Here is a 21374-nt window from a genome sequence, read left to right as displayed (position 1 = left end):
GAGACCTGAGCAAGATCAGACTTGAGCAACTGAAATGCTGCTCTTGCTGCTTGGATGAGTGGCACTCAAATTCTCTGTACACGTGCACTCTCCTCAGCTGCCTCTCTGTAGTTCTTTCTGGCAGGTCAGCATGTTTGCTGTGCAAGGGACTTACCCTCTGTCTCAGCCGAGTTATCCGCAGTACCTCAGACTCTTTAACATCTCTTGTCAGACTCATAAAACAAGCCTTGTCTCTGCTGGCAATGAATCTGATGTGCTGTGACGGTCACAAGCAGGGCAAAAAAGGAGAATCACTAAATGTCAGCAGATCTGAGAAAGACCTCAGTGTCCCACCACCAGAAAGAACAGGATGTGTCTCCAGAAGTGACCGTTCTGATTTCTGCATACAGGAGCGTGTGAATGTAGAGACTGATGTGCCAGGCTTTAGCAACACAGGTTTCCTTTCAAAATGGTTATTCATTTGTGGACCTTGTCTTACCATTAAGTCTGAGTGTGCTTTTCTGTAGGGCACAAGAAAGAAATCTATATTGTCTTCATTTCTTTTAAAAAATGTTTTCCTGCCTACAGGAAATATTTGATGGAGAAGACAGCTGCTGTGTCACACGTCATGCGTGGCAAACTGTGTGTACATTTTACACAACATGAAGGTAGCTTGTGGAAGTGTACCCGCTGAAAATGAAATACCTCAAAATATGAAATGTTACGGCTGGAAAAAGTAGTGGTACAAATCTGCCTGCTACTTGAAAGGAGATCAGCTGGTTCAGGAAGATTTAGAGACTTAAATTCACTTCAGAGAACTTATATTTAAATTAGCAGAGTTGAATGCACTGCAGGGTGTTCAGATGTTCTTCAGTGGCTGCACTTCACTCACCCCCAGTAGAATTTAAGCTGCATCACTGAAATGGACAGAAAGACTGAGCAGAGGAATCTTCCAAGGCAAAGTCGCTGCCAGCATAGAAAATACACTTTACCTTTGCTATTTCCTCTTAACTAGTGTCAAGTGCATTATTTAAAAGTAGACTGGGTGAAGTACTTGTAAATGTGCTGCAGGAAAGAGCCTTCACACAACATGGAGAGGAGATACTGCCTTTGCTAACAGCTCTGTTTTGGTGAGAAGGGAACGTGTTCACCCAAGTCATGCAGCTTTAATTGTGGGACTTCAAAGATTGCATCTTTCCCTTCTGGCTTTGGTTTTTTGTTTGGTTTTGGTTGGTTGGTTGGTTGTGTGTGTGTTTGCTTGGTTTTTTGTTTTATTTTTTGTTTTGTTTTTTTCCACCTGCTTTTCCTTCCTGCTACCGGAGCTCTTGGAATCGCCTCTGCTCACCAGAACATGCAGCGGGTGAGAGAGCTAAGAATGAACTGACCGGAATGAGGAAGCTGCAAGGAGCTGCAGCCCATCACAAATGGTGACCTCTTGGGATGTCCTTGGGGTTTTGCCTGGAAGACAAACATGAATACCTGGATGTCACTCTGGGCCAGCAAGAGTGAATTTTCTGTACTGTCCTCAATTTAAAACCCAGCAGAGAGGTAAGATAAATACATCCTTTTTTTTTTTTTCACCAGAGAAAAGTCACATTCCTTTTCCTGAGAGCGACCAGCTCTTTTAAGTCTAGTACAGCCTGGAGGTTTCACAGGTCCCTGTGAAACAGAGGAGAGCCTACGCTGTGCCTTGGCAATAGGAATCACCAGAATCAAACACTTGCAGACAACAATTATGTTCTGCAAAGGAGCTAAAAGCTGCTGAGGTTTTGCTGTGGCAGTGAGTGATAAAGATTAGCTAACCCTGCTAATGAGATACACAGGCACTTAGTCAGTCTCAGAATTCAGGAGCAGCTGGCTGATACCCAACCAACCAAAAAAGCAGATGCTAAAACCTTGTTTAATATTCTGCTGACAGTGCTGTGGAGGTTACATGTGGATAAATGGGAAACAGCTGCCCACTGCTGCTTTTCCACTGCAGCCCTGTCCAATATGACCCACTCACTGAAATATGAGCATTGCAATGAATTGGCTTTGCTCCTGTGAGCTCTGTGAGAGCCTGAGGTGGGCTTTCCTAAAGCCATTGCCAGGGTTAGGTCAAATGCCTTTGCACCTCCCGTGGCAGCCACATGTATGTATGGAGAGTAAATCTGGCCCAGAATGTATGCCCTTTAATCTAGGTACATGGAACTGCTGTTCCAACAGGGACTGGCAGCAAAAAGGCTTATCTTGAGCAATAGCACGGCATCTGTAAGGTATCTCATTTCAGTATCATCCCCTGTCTCATTGGCCATTCTGCCCAGTAAGGAGGGTTCCGACTGCTCCACAGAATGAGCAGCCTCTCTCTCTTCTAAAGAGCATCACCTGATTCCAGTACAAGATCTACCTGGCAAAATAGCTGGTGTTTGGAGGTGAAGCCTGGGCACTTGAGATGGCTGGGGTTTGAGAAGCTGGTAAAGTCCATCTGGGGCATGGACAAAACCTTCTGCTTTCAGTGAGAACTAAGGGAGGTTGTGCAGAGTGTGGTGAATGTTTGAGGTCTGAGAGAAAAAGGACCAGGCAACCAAGCAGCAGACTTGATGTGTGTCATGCAGGAGAACCATGTGGGGAATTTTTCTCAGTAGAGCTCTTTGTATTGAAAATGTGTCTTCATCTATGAAAAGTGAAGCAATAAAGCAAATTTGTTGCTAACATGCTAAAAATAAAAAGGGAGATCAGTCTTCTGATAAAAAGGAAGGGGTGTTCAATGAGCTTTTTGTCCAGTCTCTTCATAGAACAGTGACTTCCCAGACAGCTTGGACTGGGAGACAGAAGGGAAATGTATTTTGTGGTACAGAGGCTGGGAGGGGGACCAAAACTGGCTATTAATAATCAGGCACATTAGCTAAGCACAGTCACACAGTGACATATATTCATTGCTTCACAAAAATGAACAATAATTAAGTGGAACTGGCCAGTCAGCTTGTTCTGTTACAGACCCAGAGGCTGAGGAAAAGGAAACTTGTGACTGCTATCAGACAAAGGCATCAAATGGAAACCCCCCTGGCTTTACCATAAATGTATAACAACTACTGTCATAACTCAGACTGAGAGCCTGTCCAGGCCAACGTCCTGTCTCCACTGTCGGTGGAAAGCTGGCGATGCTCAAAGTTGTGGTGTAAAGAGGCCTCAAACACAGACGCTATGCAGTTGCTCTGTATCTTCACAGTGGCTGCTCTTCTCCTCTTCAGCACTTTTCTAAAAGTGCCAATTGGGGATTACAGTTTGGAACTAGGGCTCAAGACCCACCTCTCCTCAGAATTCCCTGGTAATGTTGGTTCTTATTATTGTACCTGAGGTGAGTGACAATAGTGTAGCATGTTTTCATCCAATAAATCACAAATTATTTCAAAATCGGTTTATGTGACATAACTCTTTTCCTGCAATAAAGTGGGACATCGTTGCCCAGGTTCAGGGCAATGTCTGGGCTCTGTCCCAGCACAGAACTATGGGGCTCTTTGGCAGTAAACAGTAGATATTAAGGCACAAATGCTTTGGGATAGAAGCAAGAGCAGTGCTTAGGGAGCCATAGCAAGAGAGGGATCCCCGCTAGTGGGAAGGGTCACTCCTGGGAAGCAGATTGAAGAGAAATACCTGAAGAGCTATTTTATGATGCAAAGGAAGAAAGTGCAACTATTTTTCCCAATCTGATGTTCCTGACTATTTCACTGAAAAGCACCAATGGGTTCTCATGCCCACCCACAGGTTAAATACAAATGAGGGCTTATTCACAGACACATCTGTGCTGTTGATATTTGTCCCAGGAGGCATCACGGCCCTCTGCACCAGAATCCCCGTGCAGACAGAAGCCACCAGGAACACCTTAGCTGTAAGAGGAATTTTCCTGTGTCATACAGGGAACCACAGACACCACACAAGGACAGTGGGGCTGAGCAGCACTGATTCAACACACTCTTTCAGACCCACAGTACATCAAGTACCTTGCTTGAGTAAGGCCATAGTAAGGAAGGTGTCAGAAGCTCTGATGCAGATGGATGCAGGATAATCTGAACCCCTGGAAGATTTCATCCAGTGCCATGCTAGTCAGGTACAGCATCATGGGCTTTCGTATCTCTCGAAGAATTTTTTTTAGCTTGAACTATGATAACTCTTCTACTACAACTGGCAGCAGCTCCGGATTCCTGTGCTGTGCCCTCCTGTGTAGAACAGATGCATCCAAAGGGAGGGTTTCTTCAGAATTGCAGTGGAACCTGGCGGCAGAGCAGACATGGCAGTGTTTGCATCTCTGACTGGTTTTCACTCTCCCTGCTGTGAAGATTTCAACCACGTTTCCTCCAAACGGGTTTAAAAAGAGTTCATCCAGCCCTGGATGGAAATGCTGGTATCTGAAATGCTGAAGCCTGTGGGTGGGCAGAGTTCTCTCAGCTGCTTATTTTGTAAATGAGAACATGAAAAGATTTTTGTCTTTAAGACTGGAATTAAAACAAACAAACCAAAGAAATAAAAAGTTATGTAATGGGGTCATCACAAAATTGTGTTCCTTTCAGTATAAACTGTCATAATTAATATTTAATGATAGCAATTGAAGAACTGGTCCCCCCTCAATATAAGCATGAGCCCATCTGTTAACTGTGAATCATGCAAATAATGTGACATCGGGGACTTCAGAGAAGGGTTTAACTGTTTTGCAGCTAGCATTCCCCATACTCTACCCAGCGTGCATTCAGCTTTTTGGTCTGGCTTGGAGGATTTTGTTAGAATTTGGGGAATATCTGTTTATATTTTAAAGATTCTGGAAGTTATGCCTCAGGAGTCCCTGCCAGTAGTGAGTTAGTGAATTCTGGAGTCTATGAGCTCCAGGTTCAGACCAAAATACCATCCTGCATGACAGTGAACTCCAGCTTTAGGACATTTCAGCTGAGGATTTGAATTCGGAAGCAAAAGCCTTATACTGATCAGCATTGTAATCATGGTGCTGCCTGGCAAGTTCAGGTAGCACCTTTGACTATAACAGGAGGAGAGGCACATGTTTTAACACGTGATAGTATCAGAGACCTTCCTCATGTCATCTGTGCTGTGAAAAGCACCTTTCAGGGAATCACATCTAAGTTTTAACCCCACAAGCTGTTTTTGCAGGCAGGAATCTGTGTGAAGCCCACAGGAGCCCAAGGACTCTTTTCCTACAGGTTGGCCCAGCTCTGGGTGGGCTGAACGACCTTTGTGATGCCAGTGTGGCCAGTGGCTCGAGAGGGACTCACCCACTTGCCCACGGACCAACACTAAGTAACACTGAAGGCAAGGCTGTCCACAGCCAGAGCATGGAACCTGCCCGTGGGGAAATGAAATAGGAACAAAAAAAAAGGAACAAGTGGATTTTCAAGGTCCATCAAGAATGTCCAGAGTTTCAGAAAAAAAACAGAGCACCGAAGCACAAAATACACCCATTTCACGGAAATACACAGTTCAGCTGTTGTGTTGATACTGAGGTCCACGCCAAGTCTCTTGGGGACACCAGCCCTGCCATGCAGACACGAAGAAGAAAATTCCATGAGCAATTGCCAGCAAATGCTGCAGTGTCCACATGGATTATTTGTCCATCATGCAGAGAAACAACCTAGTCCTGGAAGCCAATCCACTATCTTGTTGCTAAAATAAAGCCCAGTTGTTAGTATTTATTGTGCATTGTCAGTCATGTTAAGATCACCTGGTAAGCTGTGCAGATGAGCTGTAAGACAAGCTCAATTGTGAGGGTGAAAACCAAGCGCCCATTTCAAGCCACTAAGCCAGAGTGGCTCACTGTCATGCAAGCACCTCTCAGGTTGTATCTTAGCAACTGGCCAGCCAAAAACCGATGCTCAGCACATCTGAAAGCTTCCCCAGGTTTACCTGAAGCTCTTGGGTCTAGAAATTGTGCTGAACTCCCTAAAAATAGGCATTGCTGCAAGAACTGTCCTGCTTCAGAAGAAACAGTAATATTCCACAGGAACACAGGATTTGTTTTAAGTTCTAACCCCAACTCATTGTTCAACTGATTTTTACCAAGGCTCGGGAGGACCAGTGTGGGACCTTGATGGAGGGTGGCTGATATGTACTTGCAGTTCAGATCCAGGTGGAACCTGCTTTTCAGCCACCCCTTGCTCCACGGGATGTCCATACGCCCCGCTCACTGCCAGCTGGCCCTACCTGAGCCACCTCTCATCAGCTTACCTAGAGCACTGCAAGTCTCTTCTCTGGGGACCTGCAACACCTTCTTCACAAGCTCACTCATGAAAACGAAGCTCAGGACTGTCTCAGACAGAATTCTGTGCCAGACAATGTAGCCTTTCATGGACAACAGTAAATCAAATTTAAAATATTCCTCAAAATTAGCAGGAACATCAGACCAGCCTGAATTTCTTCAGTTATCTGTGGGAGAATCAGTTTCTATAAATAAACTGAAGCACTGCAGTGTTTTTGATGAAGGAAGTTCAGAACGAAGCCAAATTCTCAAAACACTCCAAAGCCTCTCAAAGAAACAAAACTCTTTGAGTCCAAACGCATGAGCGCTTTCAGACAGATTGCACTGGACAAGACAAGATTGTGTGGGAATGCAGAGAGGGAAAGGCGCTCGGCTTTGCTGGAGCAATGGGCACATGAGCACAGGCATTTGTGTAGCACTCAGTGTTGACAGATCGTTTATGGTGGGGAGGTACTAATCATTTTTCCCTTTTCGTGAAAAAGAAGTGACACAAAAAGAAGTCAGAACATTTTCTTGTGACCTTTAGTGGCTTAAGCAAGAAACAATCTGCAGGTGACTTTGTTTGCTTTCAAGGTTGCCATTCCATAGGCTGTGGTATTTCTCCCTTAAGGCTTACGGCAGCTAGATCTATTTCACATTAATCTGAATGAGCAATAAATATTTGAAAGTCTGAACATTCACTCGAGACTCCCAATTCAAAACCTACAGAAACATGATTTTTAAATGTGTTCCACGAGCCTGTTTGTGGTACAGATCATCTATCACTCAGTACCGTGGCTATAAAGACAAAACATATTAAAACAAAAACATATTTACAACAGACTCTGCTCTGTGAAGATAACAGTGCTAAGTGCTGTCACTGGCTCAGCAGCTCTTCCATAGTGACTTACCCTCTCGTTCACAGCACTTGGACAGTTGTAGGTGGAGATTTAGGAACCATCCTGATCTTTGGAAGAACTGCCCAGGCAACCCCCTAGGGCAGTTCCAGCATCTAACTCTCCTCATGGCAGCGAGGGGCCACCTGGCACCCCTGTGGGTGGCCAGGGCAGGGCTGAGGAAGGCAGGAAAGGCAAAGGATGGCTCTTTTTCCATATAATATACCTAATATCAGCTGGACACCTTGGGAGTTGGACCTTGTGGCCTCTAAGGCTAGAGAGGGGCTGGGTACCTCTTCAAGGAGGTGTCCCATGGGTAGCTACAGAGCCTGTAACAGCCACTAAAGCTATCAAAAATTGGATGCTTGGCAGTCCTCTTCAACGCTGTCTGACTGTACCTCACTGAGGGACTGTGTAACTGTGGAGTGTCTTGAAATACAGAAGTGCTAAGCATGATTATTACTGTCATAAGTAATGAATCCTTGTAGAAGTTCAGAGTGCTGAGCTGATTTCTAAGCCATCTGGTGCAGGTTTCTAGCAGTGTTCTCAGAGGAGAAGTGGGGGAACTCCCCCAGAGCCCTTGGAAAGCTTGTGAAACTCCAAACTCAGCACAACCGCTCAGTCAGCCAGACTCTCATCCAGGCGGGGATTAAACACGCAGGCCAAGGAGAGAAATTGTTTTAACAGGAGGAAAGGGAAAGATGGTAATAGAGAAATGGTGAATTGGTATTAACTGTAACCTCTAAACGACAAGTGGAAAATCTGTCCAAACACACAATACACTTCAGAGGTAACAACTCCAAGTCTGCTTCAATTTAATGCACTTTCTGCCCTTCTACTGAAAACTCAGCCATTGCTTCTGTTTTCTCTGTTATCTTTGACACATGCACAGGCACCTACCACATCGTAGCTCATTCCTGAGCTCCATATACAGCATCTACATCAGCAAAAGAGAGCTCTGCTTGGCCCTGGCCCTCCCACGCACGCAGCCCCACATGATGGAAGGTCTTTAGAGCCGAGGGCTGGAATAACCCATCCTGGGCTGTGCCTGCTGTGAAAGGGATGTGGGGGAGAGGAGCGCACAGCTCTTTCTCCAATCACTACAGCTGCACTGAAAGCAATTTTTAAAGATGCAAAATATGCATTTACTACGTTCATAGGATTCATTAATTTGGACAATGGAAGAATCTCTGTAGGAACATAGAAATTATACTCACTAACAATCATTCCAAGATATTATTTGCCCCTTGTTAAAGTCACATTTCACTCCAAGACCGGTGTGGGACCGTTGTGAGAAAGCAGCATAAAATGACCTGATAGAATACTTGAGACACACGTCAAATAAAGAAAGAACCTAACAAGCTCCCTGGTCTTTTGGTCCCAAATTCTTAATGGCTGCTTGAAAAATTACTTTCACTGGGTTCGTATCTCCATGTATTTCCAAGGGAATTTGTACAAATTCATTTTATGTAGCACAAATTTGTCATTGATTGGCCCAAAAATTTACATAAGAGAGAGAGCCTTACATACATCTCAACAATTCAGGAATCCAGCAATCAGTCAGTCACGCATTCATCAGCCTCAGCTGGTACAAATTGCGGCATTATCTAAAATTCATCTGTCTTCATTATACCCTGCTACAAATGAAACAAGAAATCCAGCAAACAGCGGCTCGGTCCTACAAAGAGAGAGATAATTTACTGCAAAATCGACACAGGAAAAAAAAGCTGAGCAGAGAAGCTGGATTGCATGGGCAGGGAGGGAGAACCATCATTTCAGCTCTGCTCATTAGCATTACACAGAAAGCAGAGTCGCAGGATCTCAAGACCTCTGTCTCTTCTGGGTCACATAACTCAGCCAGCAATATAATTCCTGGTTAAACAGAGCTTTTACTTGTTTCTTCTTAAATAAGAGGACATGCACCCAAGGTTTAGAGGTGCTATCAAGTAGTTTGTCGGTAAAGCAGCAATTGTACAGACTCCAAGGAAAAATACACAGTCTTCCTTCTGGTTTATCACTGTACTTTCATTCCTATGCACCTAGCAGGGAACTGTAGCATAGACTGCAACACTGGACACTGCACACGATATTACAACAAAGGAAATCTGAAATAAAATCAGCAATCAAAGCTGTCTTACAAGTCTTGGTTTTCAGAGAGTTGGTCCCACCACAAAAGCATGGAGGAATTGTATTTTTTTTCCCAGGGCCTACGTTTTATTTATCTAAATAGTGCTGCTTTGCAATAATACACTGCGCTTGTTAGCTCCAGAGACGGAAGCCCTTAGAGAGATGGATTTATAATACATCCCTCCACCCCAGGAGGATGAAAGAGTTGTGCAGCTCTGGGGTTCATTACCCTTTGGCCATGGGGGACCAGAGACGGAGAGCTATTCTGAGACAGTTTTGAGATTGTCTCCATTTTATCACACAGAAAGCTGCAGAAAAAGAAGGAACTTGTCCCCCTGTGTGGGACCCACTTTTCAGAGGGGAACCTTGCTCCCACACAGGCCATGAAACAAAACCTGGAGGCACTGGGAATTACCACAAGCCAAGTGGCCAGTACGTGCCTATGGGTTGGTTTCACCCCATGAGGTGCCTCCAGCCAGCCCGTTTGCTGGGGCACGAGGGACATGGACATGGGAAATACAGCTGCATGCAGCTGTACACAGCTCAGTGCTCAGAGCTGCAAACTGCAGCCACTCCATCCCTGTGCTGGTCACCTCCAGCTGTGCTCCACTGCTGGGGAAACTTTGGGCTCACTTCAATACACCCCAAACTGACATCTGTCCCCAAAAGATGGAGCTGCCCTGCATAGAGCAAAGGAAATCTTGTTCCCCATCACCCTTCTGAAACATGCACACAACCAAAATTGTAGTAGTTCATTGATACAGTTTACCCTAATTTGTGTCGTAACTGGAACAGCATCACAAAACATCCTTACTGTCAGCCGGGGAGAGCTAAGAAATGCAGATCAGAAGCTATGGCAATCAGAGGAATTAGGCTGCTCTGGGTTCTCACCCAAGCTTTGGCTCCTTCTGCCTCATTTCTGTGGTGCCTTGTAGGTTGATCTGTGCTTCACACATATATAAATTGGTGAAAATCATTTTTGCCCATAACGCTGCAAGTTAGGGTTATGGTCACTCACGCCAAGTTTCAAACTACTCAGGACCTGTAAACTAAACCAACCACACAGCCCTTCCCAAACCACCAGGCAGCACAGGGACAAAATAACATCAAAAGCTTCAATGCTAAAAAACAATGCTTGGGGACTATTCTGAGGGTCCCAGCTGTAAAGTGACACTTGTCCACGGCTCCAGACAGGAACACAGCTGGGAGCCCTTACCAGACAACCCATCCCAAGGGGCACAAAACAAAAAGCCTTTTCATCTTTCAGAAAACCGGAGAGAGAAACTGATATCCTGTCCTCCTGGCTCATGTCTTCCTCCACAATTAGCAGGCAGCTCAGTCTTGTTTACTGCTTGCAAGCATGAAAGGGTTAAGATGAACCTTGCACAAACTTTGCTGCGAGCTCAGCTCACAGCCTCCCTCCCTCCCTGCTGCCCAGACGCAGCAGCGCTGGAGCGCTACCGATCCGCTCCAACCGGTGCCGACTGCTGCTGCGGGAGAGGACTTGCTGTTTCCAGCCAAGCAGTGAAGCTCGTGAAGACCAGGCTCCTCACCCTCTTCTCCTATCGCCTGCGAAGAAAGGGCATCAGCAGTGATGCTGTTCAGTTAGACTGACAGTTGACATCTCAAGAGTGGGAACAAGAACCACCCCATCAGTGAACCATGTGAATTCAAGAGCAGAGGAGAAGAAAACGCACTTGGCACGTTGCTGAAAAGACAATATCCTGACTCCAGCAAATCTTCTCTGCACAAATCCCACTCTCTGGGAAGAGAAGTTCCTAGATAAATCGCCTGCGAGCTTGTGGTCTGAACCAGCTGCTCTAGTGCCTAGTTCCAACAGCCCTGCCTGCTCTGAAAGGTAACTACGCTTTATTCTGTTCTCTTCCTATGCACTACCACAGCGGAGACACTGACATACCATCTTGCACTTCAGCACGAGAACAAAAAATACCGTTTGCCATTGAAAGAAGAGACATCCCCTCTTTCCTGTCTCTCAGATCCTCCCTGGAGAAAATGCAAGCTGGACAGAATTGATACTTTAATGCTTTGTTTTACATTTCTTCAATGCTGTTTTTTTTCCTCTAAAGATCACCTAGACAGAATACACCTGGTACTGGCTGTGTTCTAAACCAAACCCTTCTGTGACTGCCAGTCAGTTCAGTGCAGTTTAAATTAACAGCCTTGGAGAAGCTACACAAGTAATTGTTCTGTTCTGTCCCACTTACCTCTTTATAGTAGTTTTAGTATTGGGTGGAAAAGCAAAAGAGAACTTGGAAAAGTTGCTTGCACTTTCAGAGATACCTTGCTGGCAAGTGGCACTTAAAAGGAATGAGAGTAAAAGGAAGAGAGTAGGCAAGATGAGACATTTACTGCAGCTGCAAGGTCAATTTGTACTGTCCGTCTGCACCGTTTTGAGGAAAATAATTATTTTTCTTTGCTCCTCTGTGACCTACAAAGGTGCAGAGCAGGGCCATGCAGGCTTCATTAAAACTCCCCAAACCTGATAGCTGCAGTGAGAGGATGGCAATTTCATGAACCTCTGGCTCGTGAATTTCCTGTCTCAGTGACACACTCTGAGAAGTAACCTTTCTGTGGTTTTATACGAGGCTTCTACTTTCATTAGTGGTTTTTATTACATTAAACATGTTGGTTTGGGTTTTTTTAAATAGTTGCTTAAAAGCAAGCACAAACTGATTTAAAAAAAGAAGTGTCTGCTTGGAATCAACCTGTACCCGCTGAGCATCAGTGAACACTAATGGTGCTTGGCACCTCTCAGAGATGGCAGTATTGTCCAGCCAGAGCAGAATGACTAAGCCTCAGTCAACAACTCAGATCCCAGGGAGCGTGGGCTCTGCTTACACTGCTCTGCTCTATTACTTCTACTTACGATCTCTGTCCACAGACTTGAGGTGGTCTCAGGGTACCAGTGAGGTTTTGCCTCATGTAATCTGAGTCATACAAAGTTATAGTGCTGACCTGCTTGATACAGAGTTTTTTCAGAATCTTTGGGTAGCACTTGTTTCCACTTGGTCTCCAGAGTCTTCAAACTCCTATTCCTTAAGGGGGAGTGCACAAAGCTAAATATACTAATATCCAGAAAGATGGTGCTCAGTGAGATCATTGGTAGATTGAAAGGTAAAAACCTTTGGGGTTGCCTGGAGCTCCTGAATTATTTCTGGCTCATTTCTGGAAAAAAAATGTAGTCAATTTCACAGCTTTCAATAGTCTGAATAGTTGATTGCTCCTGACAATTTTATAGTTGAAACTAAAGAAAAAAAGTTGCACTGACTCCCCATTGTCAATATTTTTTACAATTAATCTGCTCCTTTTATCAATAAATGCCCAGCTGAGCTTTGTTAATTCAACGTCTTGGTTTGCAGGTAATTATTGAGCTTCAGGCTAATGTCCTTAGCATTCTGCAGTCTAGTTTTATGAAGTATGTGAAGCCATTAGGCTCTATGCTCTTTAAGGACAGAAATTAGCTCTGGCTTTTGCTCTTGGTAAGACAGCAGATGAGATGGGCAAAGACATTGCTCTGCACTTTAACTTTAACATGGCCAGTAACCTTCACGCCCTTTATTTCCCACCTGCTGTGTAACGTAAGAATATTCTTCGTGGGGTAAGAATTTCCATTTATCGATTTGAAGTGTGAAAATCAGAGTTATTGCCCTATAATTGAGAGCGACAGTGCCTGGCTGCAACACAACCTTCATTTTCATGTCGGATGCTTCTGCATCAGCACCAAACCTGCTGCCAGAATAACTGGCTCCAAAGGGGTTGGGTCAGCCCCTGGAAAAACACCGAGCAGCCCTTTCCTACCACGTTTCCCAGGCCGTCCTGCCTGAAGCACAGCACCCACTACCCACACAGGACTGCACGAGGCAAATCCCCAGGCAATTTTTTTCAATCAGCAATTTGGCCCAGCTTAGCCAGCCGATTACTAAGGAGAATCTGGCCCAATATTCCCTAGACTGGATCAATGTTATCTCAAATGCTTTGATACTGAAAAAGGTATTGCAGGAGCTGAGAGGTAAAGAGGTGACAATCCCCAGTGGCCCTTCTCCAGCATCTCAGCACATCAGATGTTTGCCCATCACATGAGCCAAAGCGGGTCTGTCTTGCCTGTAACGAAAGCCCGAATATCAGCTCCTTGATGACTCAGGCCTCCATATTTCACCCACCTCTCTCTGAAGAACAGCAAGATGTTGTTCCCATCAGTGCATGGGGAGAACATAACCAAACACTGACAATAAAACAGCCACATTTTACAAACCAAAGGCCCATGAAAGTCAAAATGTTTTGCAGCAATGTCTTTTAGATGAAATCTTTATCTAAAAGCATCAGAGCATCAATGCCTTTGAACTAATGTTTCATTTTAATCTGACTACCATAGTATATTAATATCTTCATATTACTGTATTTACATCTCATGTAGGTATGTATGTTGTGAATGTTATAAATGACCACATTGCTTTGTTTCAGTGCTATCATTTTTACTTCATCTAAAACCAAAATTCTGGTCTTATCAAAGCAGAACATGATGATTTTGGATGCAGCATTTACAGCAAATTTTTGGCATTTATGCTTTCTGTTTCCAGCTGGAAGAATTGAAAATGCTAAAATATTAAGATTCCCTCAATTTCTAGCAAGTTCTCCAAGGAGGTGAGTGAAGTGTCATACACTGCAATGTTGCCCCAGTGGGACAGGGATGGCTCTGGACACCTGTGAGGTGCACCCGGCCTCAGAAGCAGCGGTTCCTGATATACAATGAATGGATTAATATCTTGCCTTCCTCTGTGACATCTAATTCCATAGACCACGGGGCCTTCTCTTACCCGTAAGTAAGTAATGAGTGTTACTAGAGGAGACCTTAACAATTAATTTGCATGGTCTTTATCTACTCAGTGCCTCTCTCCTGATCCCAAGGTGTCTCACAGGAACGTGACAAGGGTTTTCTTATCTATTTGTTACAAAGATAACACACATAGTCTGGGCTATTTTGGTACCTAGCTTCACTTTTCTCTCTCATTTTTCTCCTTTTAGGAAGCCAACTTTTTGACCGTTCCTAATGAGAAACTCAAAACTCCATATTCTTTAAGCAACTACCAATAGCCCTGGATTAGGAGAGAAGCAAAGCAGAAAACAACCTCCCCAGCTCATACAAGGATAAACCACCTACTGTGGGAGAAGCTGGCAGAAAGCTGACTCTGGAAAGACCAAACCTGTGCAAACCTTTGCAGCTCAGCTGGAGAGAAGGACCAAAGCTTTTCACCTACCGAAGGAGGTGACCTACCACCAGAAGGACCACTGCATTTTCAGGACAAAATAAAAGCCAGATGGAGGTGTAAAACAGAAGTCTAATGCTTGTTGTCATTGTAATAGCAACTTGCAAAATGATTTGTAAAGGCCTGCCTCATTCAGTTTGCTTAACTGTGTGAACCAGCAGTCTTGAGACCAAGAGCATGGGGCATTTCTTGCTGGAGCCATTGTGCCACGCGTCCTAAGCTTCCTCTCGACCTCCTTTGTGAGCCTGGGGAGGGAAGACAGGAAATCTGAAGGTAAATAAGGAAAATGGACCAAAGCTGACAGAGAGCAATGACTGAGATTTATTTCCAGTTCCGTGGAAACCTGACTGGTCGCAGTCACTTTCCAACTCTGGCTACAGAAGTAGACACAACGGCAGATAAATATTCCGGCCTCTATGTGTACGTGGGATTGTTCCTAACACTTCTGGCTATCCTTCTCATATTGCTCTTCTCCGTGCTCTTGCGCCTGAAGCACGTTGTTTCCCCTATCACCACATCTCCAGAGAGCACTGAGAACATCCAGCAGTTCACAGATGTGGAAATGCATAGCAGGATTCCTACCACTTAGAGACACCAAAGCAACGGGGGCTCTGCGCTTGTGAAACAGCAAAATGGTGGGAGAAAGAATCTCTGCTTCCCTATTGAGCCCTACAACTTGTTGCACAACCAGCAACGGCAGCACAGACTACCTGGACAACGTCACACAGCTCAGACTGACTGGCTGGGAGCCACTGGCCGTGGACACTACAGGCAACATGTGGGCAACACCCTCAATAAAATTTACTTATAGAAATCTACTGCTGTCAGGAAAGACTGATATCCCCCTAAAAGCCCTTGCAGAAAATGGTAAAAGCCACAATAATGACAGCCAAAAACCCAAAGAGACACGTACTAGACTGTGTCCTGGAGTCTGTATTTGCTGACCTCTCTCTCTGCCCTTAAATTCCTTGTTTGTGAAAAGAGTTAAATGAAAAACGTTAAGTGGTGTAAGCGCAAAGAGCACACAGGGCACGTCCAGAAATTACTGGTGGTGTGGAAATTCTCAGGGATTTCTCCCCTTCAAGAAGGAAAGCCTTGAGCTTCTTTTTTTCCACTTGAATGGTGGATTTACACAATGGAGTTTCAGAAGCATACAAATGTTTCAGGACCTGCTGGAACTATTGGTTTCTGACATTAAAAACCATACAGGGAATAGTTGCATTCAGGATATCAGAAAGAGACAGAACATTTAAAAGAGGAAAAAAATAAAGATAACATTTAACAAAGGTTTAAAATAAAAACAAAGCATCAGCAGGAAATGAGCAGCAGGAGAGAAAAAATGTTAAGACACTCTACCTCTCTTCCTTTGCTCTCCATTACATGAATACCAACATGTCCATGCATTTCACCCTTCCCAGTATCAGTCAGTAATTAAAATGCAGTGTAAAGTTTGTGAGTCAAATGGACATTGTTCTCCTAATAGACTCAAATTCATACCATTTCCCCCCAGGTCCGTGTTGGGTTTTCTTTCTCAGAAGACAGATGGGCTCTGCCAAAGCTTTTTTTGTTTTGCTCCAAGGAAAGCTGAAGAAATGCCATGGCCTGGCACCGCGATAACGGAGACTGTCAACAGCTCTGGACACCGACTAGCAGGCAACATGCAGATGGAAAGTAAATTCACTTAGCACTATAAAATAGGACTGGATTCAAATATCCCGGCAGATCATTTGGAACAGCAAGGAAAAAATGTTTACTTAAATTTACGAAACAACAATCTCACCCAATCCTCTTACCTATGAATGATATAGACTTTGCTTCTGTGGACGGGAAAGACGGAGTAAAATATGGCATATCACTTCTGGGAGAGCCACTGCCTCTTACAGGAAAACCTTGAGCAAGACTGTTCCAGCTGCATCTCTAAAGGGCATGAATTTTACCCAGCTTATCTCCAAGACAGCTTAGCGTAACAATCCCTTGGTGCTTTCCACCTTTATATAATTTGCCAATTCTCCCCTTTCCAAGGGCTTGCGAAGTGTAAACTCCCCATACAAAAACAGTGCTAAAATTAGAGATGACACTGACTCTGCAGACTTGTGATAGCAACAAGAAACTGTTTCTCAAATGCTTTGTGTCCAACAGGTTCTTTATTTACCTTTAAAGGTGTACATATGGGTGAGCTGTTTGGACTTAGGAACATGGCTTTTACAGCTGATAGTGTGTGGGGGGGAAGCAGAATGAAAAGTAACATCCATACCAGGATACGGCTAATCCATGGGCAGGACTAATGCTTTTCTCCCTGAAGTATTCAGTATGAAACTATTTAAAAATTGCTTCCTTATATTGAATAGCACCTTTATACTCCATTAACCTCCACCCCAGCAGGTTTAATCTCTGAAATAGCAGGGTGACTGTGTAAGGGTATAAAGCAAACGATGCACTCAGCCACATCTCCCCATGGCACCCTTGGTGCTTTACCTGGACCAGAAGGCAGGAGGCAGGTTGTCCTCGAGCTTTCTGTCCTGGGGACAGCACACAGACACCACCAGGCAGGGTGGTGGCTTCACAGCCCATCTGAAGACTGTCTCCTCAAGGACTGCTGCTCTCAGTACTGCACAAAAGCCCAAATTTGGTGTGACAATTTAGACATTAATCCAATGAAGACAGATGGCTACTGAGTTAGTCACTGATATTTAAATTTCACAAAAATCTATGCAGATCAAGTTGGCTTGGTATGTGTTGCTCATTCAACCATCATGAGGCAGACTAGCCCAGGCTCAACGCCTGGCTTGTCCTGTACAGCCTCTCAATTTTCTTGATTCAAAAGCTACAATTTACATAGACCATAAATGTTCTAACATACTAAATCAGCAACTAAACCACATCAGCCTTCCAGCACAACTCTCTGTGGAAAAGCCTTGTTTCCGAGAAGCTGCAGGATGGATTCAAATATTGACATAAAATACCAGATCTACTAATGAAAAAAGACAGTATCAGAATCTAAGATGGGACCCAGATTCTGATTGCTCTGATCTCAGCTGAAAAGCCCCCCAGAGCAGGTGTCAAGACTGTTTCTTCCCTTCATACTAAAGAACATTCAGAAAAGTCTCACAACCCTTTACAACTTATTCAGTAAGTGTACTGTAAATAGAAGAGCAATCACTTTATATATATCATTACATTACATCACATTGTATCTTGGGCAGACTGTATATTCCTATATAATACTGCTAAGGAAGGCAGCCCTATCTTCTGACACTAAAATGACAAGTTTTCCTCTCTAAAGTCTCATTTCACACAAAGTATCTATCCCACTTGATACATCTACAGTCCCAGAGGCACCGTGAATACCTCACCCGTCTGTACAATGCCAGCAAACATCAAAGCTTTTCCCATGGACAAACAGAAGAACGCCTTTTCCCTTTTTTAATTCTCATTTGTAATGTGCAAGACCTGATGTCCCTGAGAAAAGAGGCTGTTGAGATGTGTTGACCTGTGTTTACCGGGTGGGCTTTAGTGGACTTTGGCATCCTTTGGCTATAAGAACTGGCAACTGGAACTTTTGCATGGATTTGCTGAATCTTGGAGAACTGCAGGTGTCACATCCATACCCTTCCCTCCAACAGCCTGTTTCCTTCCCACTCATCCATCTGCTACAGAAAATTAGGGGGGGTTACAAAAATAAAGAGACATACCACTATAAATGGTGAGTCATTGACTGCTCTGTGCTATTCCCAGGTCTGGACGTGGGAGACCAGCTCATAGGCAGAAATACGCTCAAGTGGTGCCGCTCATTTCAAAGTAATTGTTGGCCTCAGGGGGCAGTCTGTGTAAGAAGACCCCCTACCAGTCTGTGTAAATATTACCCAGTCAGGACAGTTTGCTCTCATCTCTACTCCCATCTTAGGCACTGGAAACAAACAGGACTAGTCAGTAAATTCATCACCTCCTCCATTCCACACCTGCGGGGGAAGACAGCAGCAAGACAAGTGTTGTTCTGAAGCAGCAGCAAAATGACTGCACGTTGCTGTTCCCTGTGGGGGGGACTGTGAGGTCCGAGCAAGCAGAAAATCACCCTCGCTCCCAAATCTCCCAGGGTATTTAGTCTAGGTGGTGTCAGGACCTGAGTATGGTGTAACTCCCCAAACCACATATATTCTACAGGATTTATGCTTGGGTAATCTTGTCCACACGATTTCCATCCACATCCATGAATTTTCTGCATTAACAAACCCTTAAGTATTGATCAGAAAGGGTTGATAAAATATGTTCCTTCTCTGTGTCAGAATGTGTAAACATAAACGTATATTTCCATATCCTCTCAGGGCTGCAGAGATGATCATAATTTTGCAAAGAACATAACTCAGCAGATCAGCCTTGGGCTCCCAAAGGACCTTTTTCAATTTTACTTGAAAAAGAAATAAAAAGTGTGTTTGAAACCAAAAATTATGTGAAGTCACACATCCATTGAACTGTCAGTATTAATGAAAACTTGCATGCTTTGCCTTCCCTAGGAAAAGAAACATGTCCTCACCCTGTAGTTACTAATGTAGTAACTACTTATGAGGCGACATCCTGGTGCAGATAAGCCCTGCAAAAAATGTGTAGTCTTACAGTGACATGCATGACTAAAAATTCAGATGCAGATATATCAGAAAAGGGGAAAAAACCCAAATGGTATTTTCTTGGTACATGAGCTGTCAACTTAGTCGTTGCCATTTTGATAGAAAAATAAACCTGGAGATGGTGAAGTCTGCTCGATAGATGCAGTGGGCTTAAAAAAGACTACACAAAATGTTAAGTAAATAGCATCCAAATACATAATTCTATAAACAATGCTAAAGCCATAAGAGAAGATTTAAAACTACATCCTTTTGATTGGGGAAGGTGATTTTTTCAGTTCTTGTTCCTGCCAGATTTCGCATTTGTTCACAAAAAGGAACTGCGTGTTATACGTTCCATCTACCAAAAGCCTGACCTGATAAAGCTGAGATCTTCACCATCCTCAGGCTTTTACAGAAGGCTGTAAAGTTCCAGCATGAACAAAAGCAGTCTTCAATTCCTGATGTTCATTGTGTGGGCAGAGATAGCAAAACAAAGCCTGAAAAATCACCACGATAAGTTTGTTCCTAGCACGCTTGCTCTCTAGAATGCACTATATGAAAATTTCCTTCTCAGCCCTTTCATAATAGAGAACAGTATCATCTAAGACAGTTGATTTTATGTGTGAAAAATAATCCTAAACTGAATTTGAATTATTGATGGACTGGATTTTTCAGAGGTATTCTAGGATTTCTTCAGCTGCAGGCAATGCGAAGTTGCAAAAGTGGATCTGGATATAAGAGAGAAGGTCTGTCCAGTTCATATGTAATTAATAAATAACCCACTCTCTATACTCCCCCTTGAATTTCATGTCTAAGTAAATTTGTCAACTGGGAAACAAACGTTGAATAATTCAGAAGACCTCCTCCCTTCCTTCTCCTTTAGATTTATTAACCCATTTTCACCATATAATTTGATCAAGCTAATAGCCACAGACTTCCTAAACTGGCTCTCTCTGCATGAATTCTGTCTTCATGGTCATAGTTGTACAGTCCCATTTAATAGCAACTGATTAAGATAAAACAGGCACCTGCAAGTCAAATGAAAGCTCAGCAACATTCTTTGATACTTGAAATCTGTTCTTCTCTGCAAGCAAGACATTTAGCTTATTTAATCCGCAGTGCTGTCCTGAAGCTACATGCCCTTCAAGTCTCAAAACGCTTGCACCTCAACAGCTACCGGCTGAAGTTCATTCATGTGGTTTTATGAACAAACCCACACCTACCAGCAGTACTGAAGGATCAAGTAGCACCTCCCTGGGATGCTTCTGTGTACCCCACACATGTGAGCAAACATTAAGCAGATAAGCATTTCCTTAAAATGCAGGAGAAATTCAGAAGCAAACAAGTTAAACTGTGTAGGGAAACTGGTGCTGAACAGGGACACAATTCACAGGACAAAAATTCTCTACAGAGGCAAAAACTCAGGTCAGATGGGAATGGATGGTGTGACTGCAGAGGCCAGTGATTTCTTATTTCTTACTTTAGAGCAATGTGACCTCTCTCATAGCAACAGATAGAAACCAGCAATAGCCAAACCAAATGAAAGATTCAATGCTGCACTGCCAGCCAAAGACTTTGGAATGCAAAAGACTATGAGACTATTTTTCTATAGGTATAACCCGCTCTGAACAAGTCTCTTTCAACAAGCAGTTCATTGCTTTGAAGTCAGGTACAGCAAATGCAGCTGGGCTGTGCCCAGTTTGTCTCTGTGTATGTTCCATGTGCTTCTCATCCCCTGCACCTTTGCATTCACTGTGTCAACCACTTAAGAAAGAACACAGCAAACTGATAGCAAAAATTGATCTAAGTAAAATCTTTACATTCTTAAATTTACATTCTCTTTGAATGGAATTCGAAGCTAAAATGAGGAGAAACCAGCCAGCTCTCCCTGGAGTGTTATCACATAGTTTGACTTCAGTGTGAGTTGCTAGATTTTGTCTGTTTTCTGGAGATTTTGTCTTCGTGGGTGTATAAATTCTCTCAATTGTTTCCTTCGAGGAAAGGCAAACAAGGCAAACAAACACCTCCACGGCCAGGAAGCAGAGAGCACTGGTGGGTGTCTCTCAGGTGATTAGATCCAGCTATAGCAGGTTTTCAGTTCCCCAGGTATCATCTCAGCAGTAATCATCATTTGGTTTCGTTGGTTTATTTTTTTAGTAGACCAAACTGTAAACAAATGCAACACGCAGTCCTCCTCTTGGGAAGGCTGTTGATTCTTTCTTGTGAGTCTGAAAGATCTTTCATTCAGTGTTATAAAGTATGAGAAACC

General features: G+C 43.8%; 2 protein-coding genes across 2 annotated transcripts in view; one reads left to right on the top strand and one right to left on the bottom strand.

Annotated features, from left to right (window-relative positions):
• DCX (doublecortin) overlaps window positions 1–21374 on the bottom strand; it is a 118069-nt gene that overhangs the window by 87001 nt on the left and 9694 nt on the right. The gene's annotated exons all lie outside the window — the stretch shown is intronic.
• On the top strand, window positions 10346–18205 carry SERTM2 (serine rich and transmembrane domain containing 2). Its single transcript, XM_065077421.1, has 2 exons — window positions 10346–11077; window positions 14263–18205. Exon 2 carries the CDS (start codon window positions 14815–14817, stop codon window positions 15091–15093), a length of 279 nt encoding a protein of 92 aa, XP_064933493.1. The 5' UTR covers window positions 10346–11077; window positions 14263–14814; the 3' UTR covers window positions 15094–18205.

The sequence above is a fragment of the Columba livia genome, chromosome 12 (assembly GCF_036013475.1).
Source record: "Columba livia isolate bColLiv1 breed racing homer chromosome 12, bColLiv1.pat.W.v2, whole genome shotgun sequence".
NCBI classification, from domain to species: Eukaryota; Metazoa; Chordata; class Aves; order Columbiformes; family Columbidae; genus Columba; species Columba livia.
The sequence above is the reverse complement of the archived record's forward strand: the minus strand, read 5'-3'. Positions and strand labels throughout refer to the sequence as shown.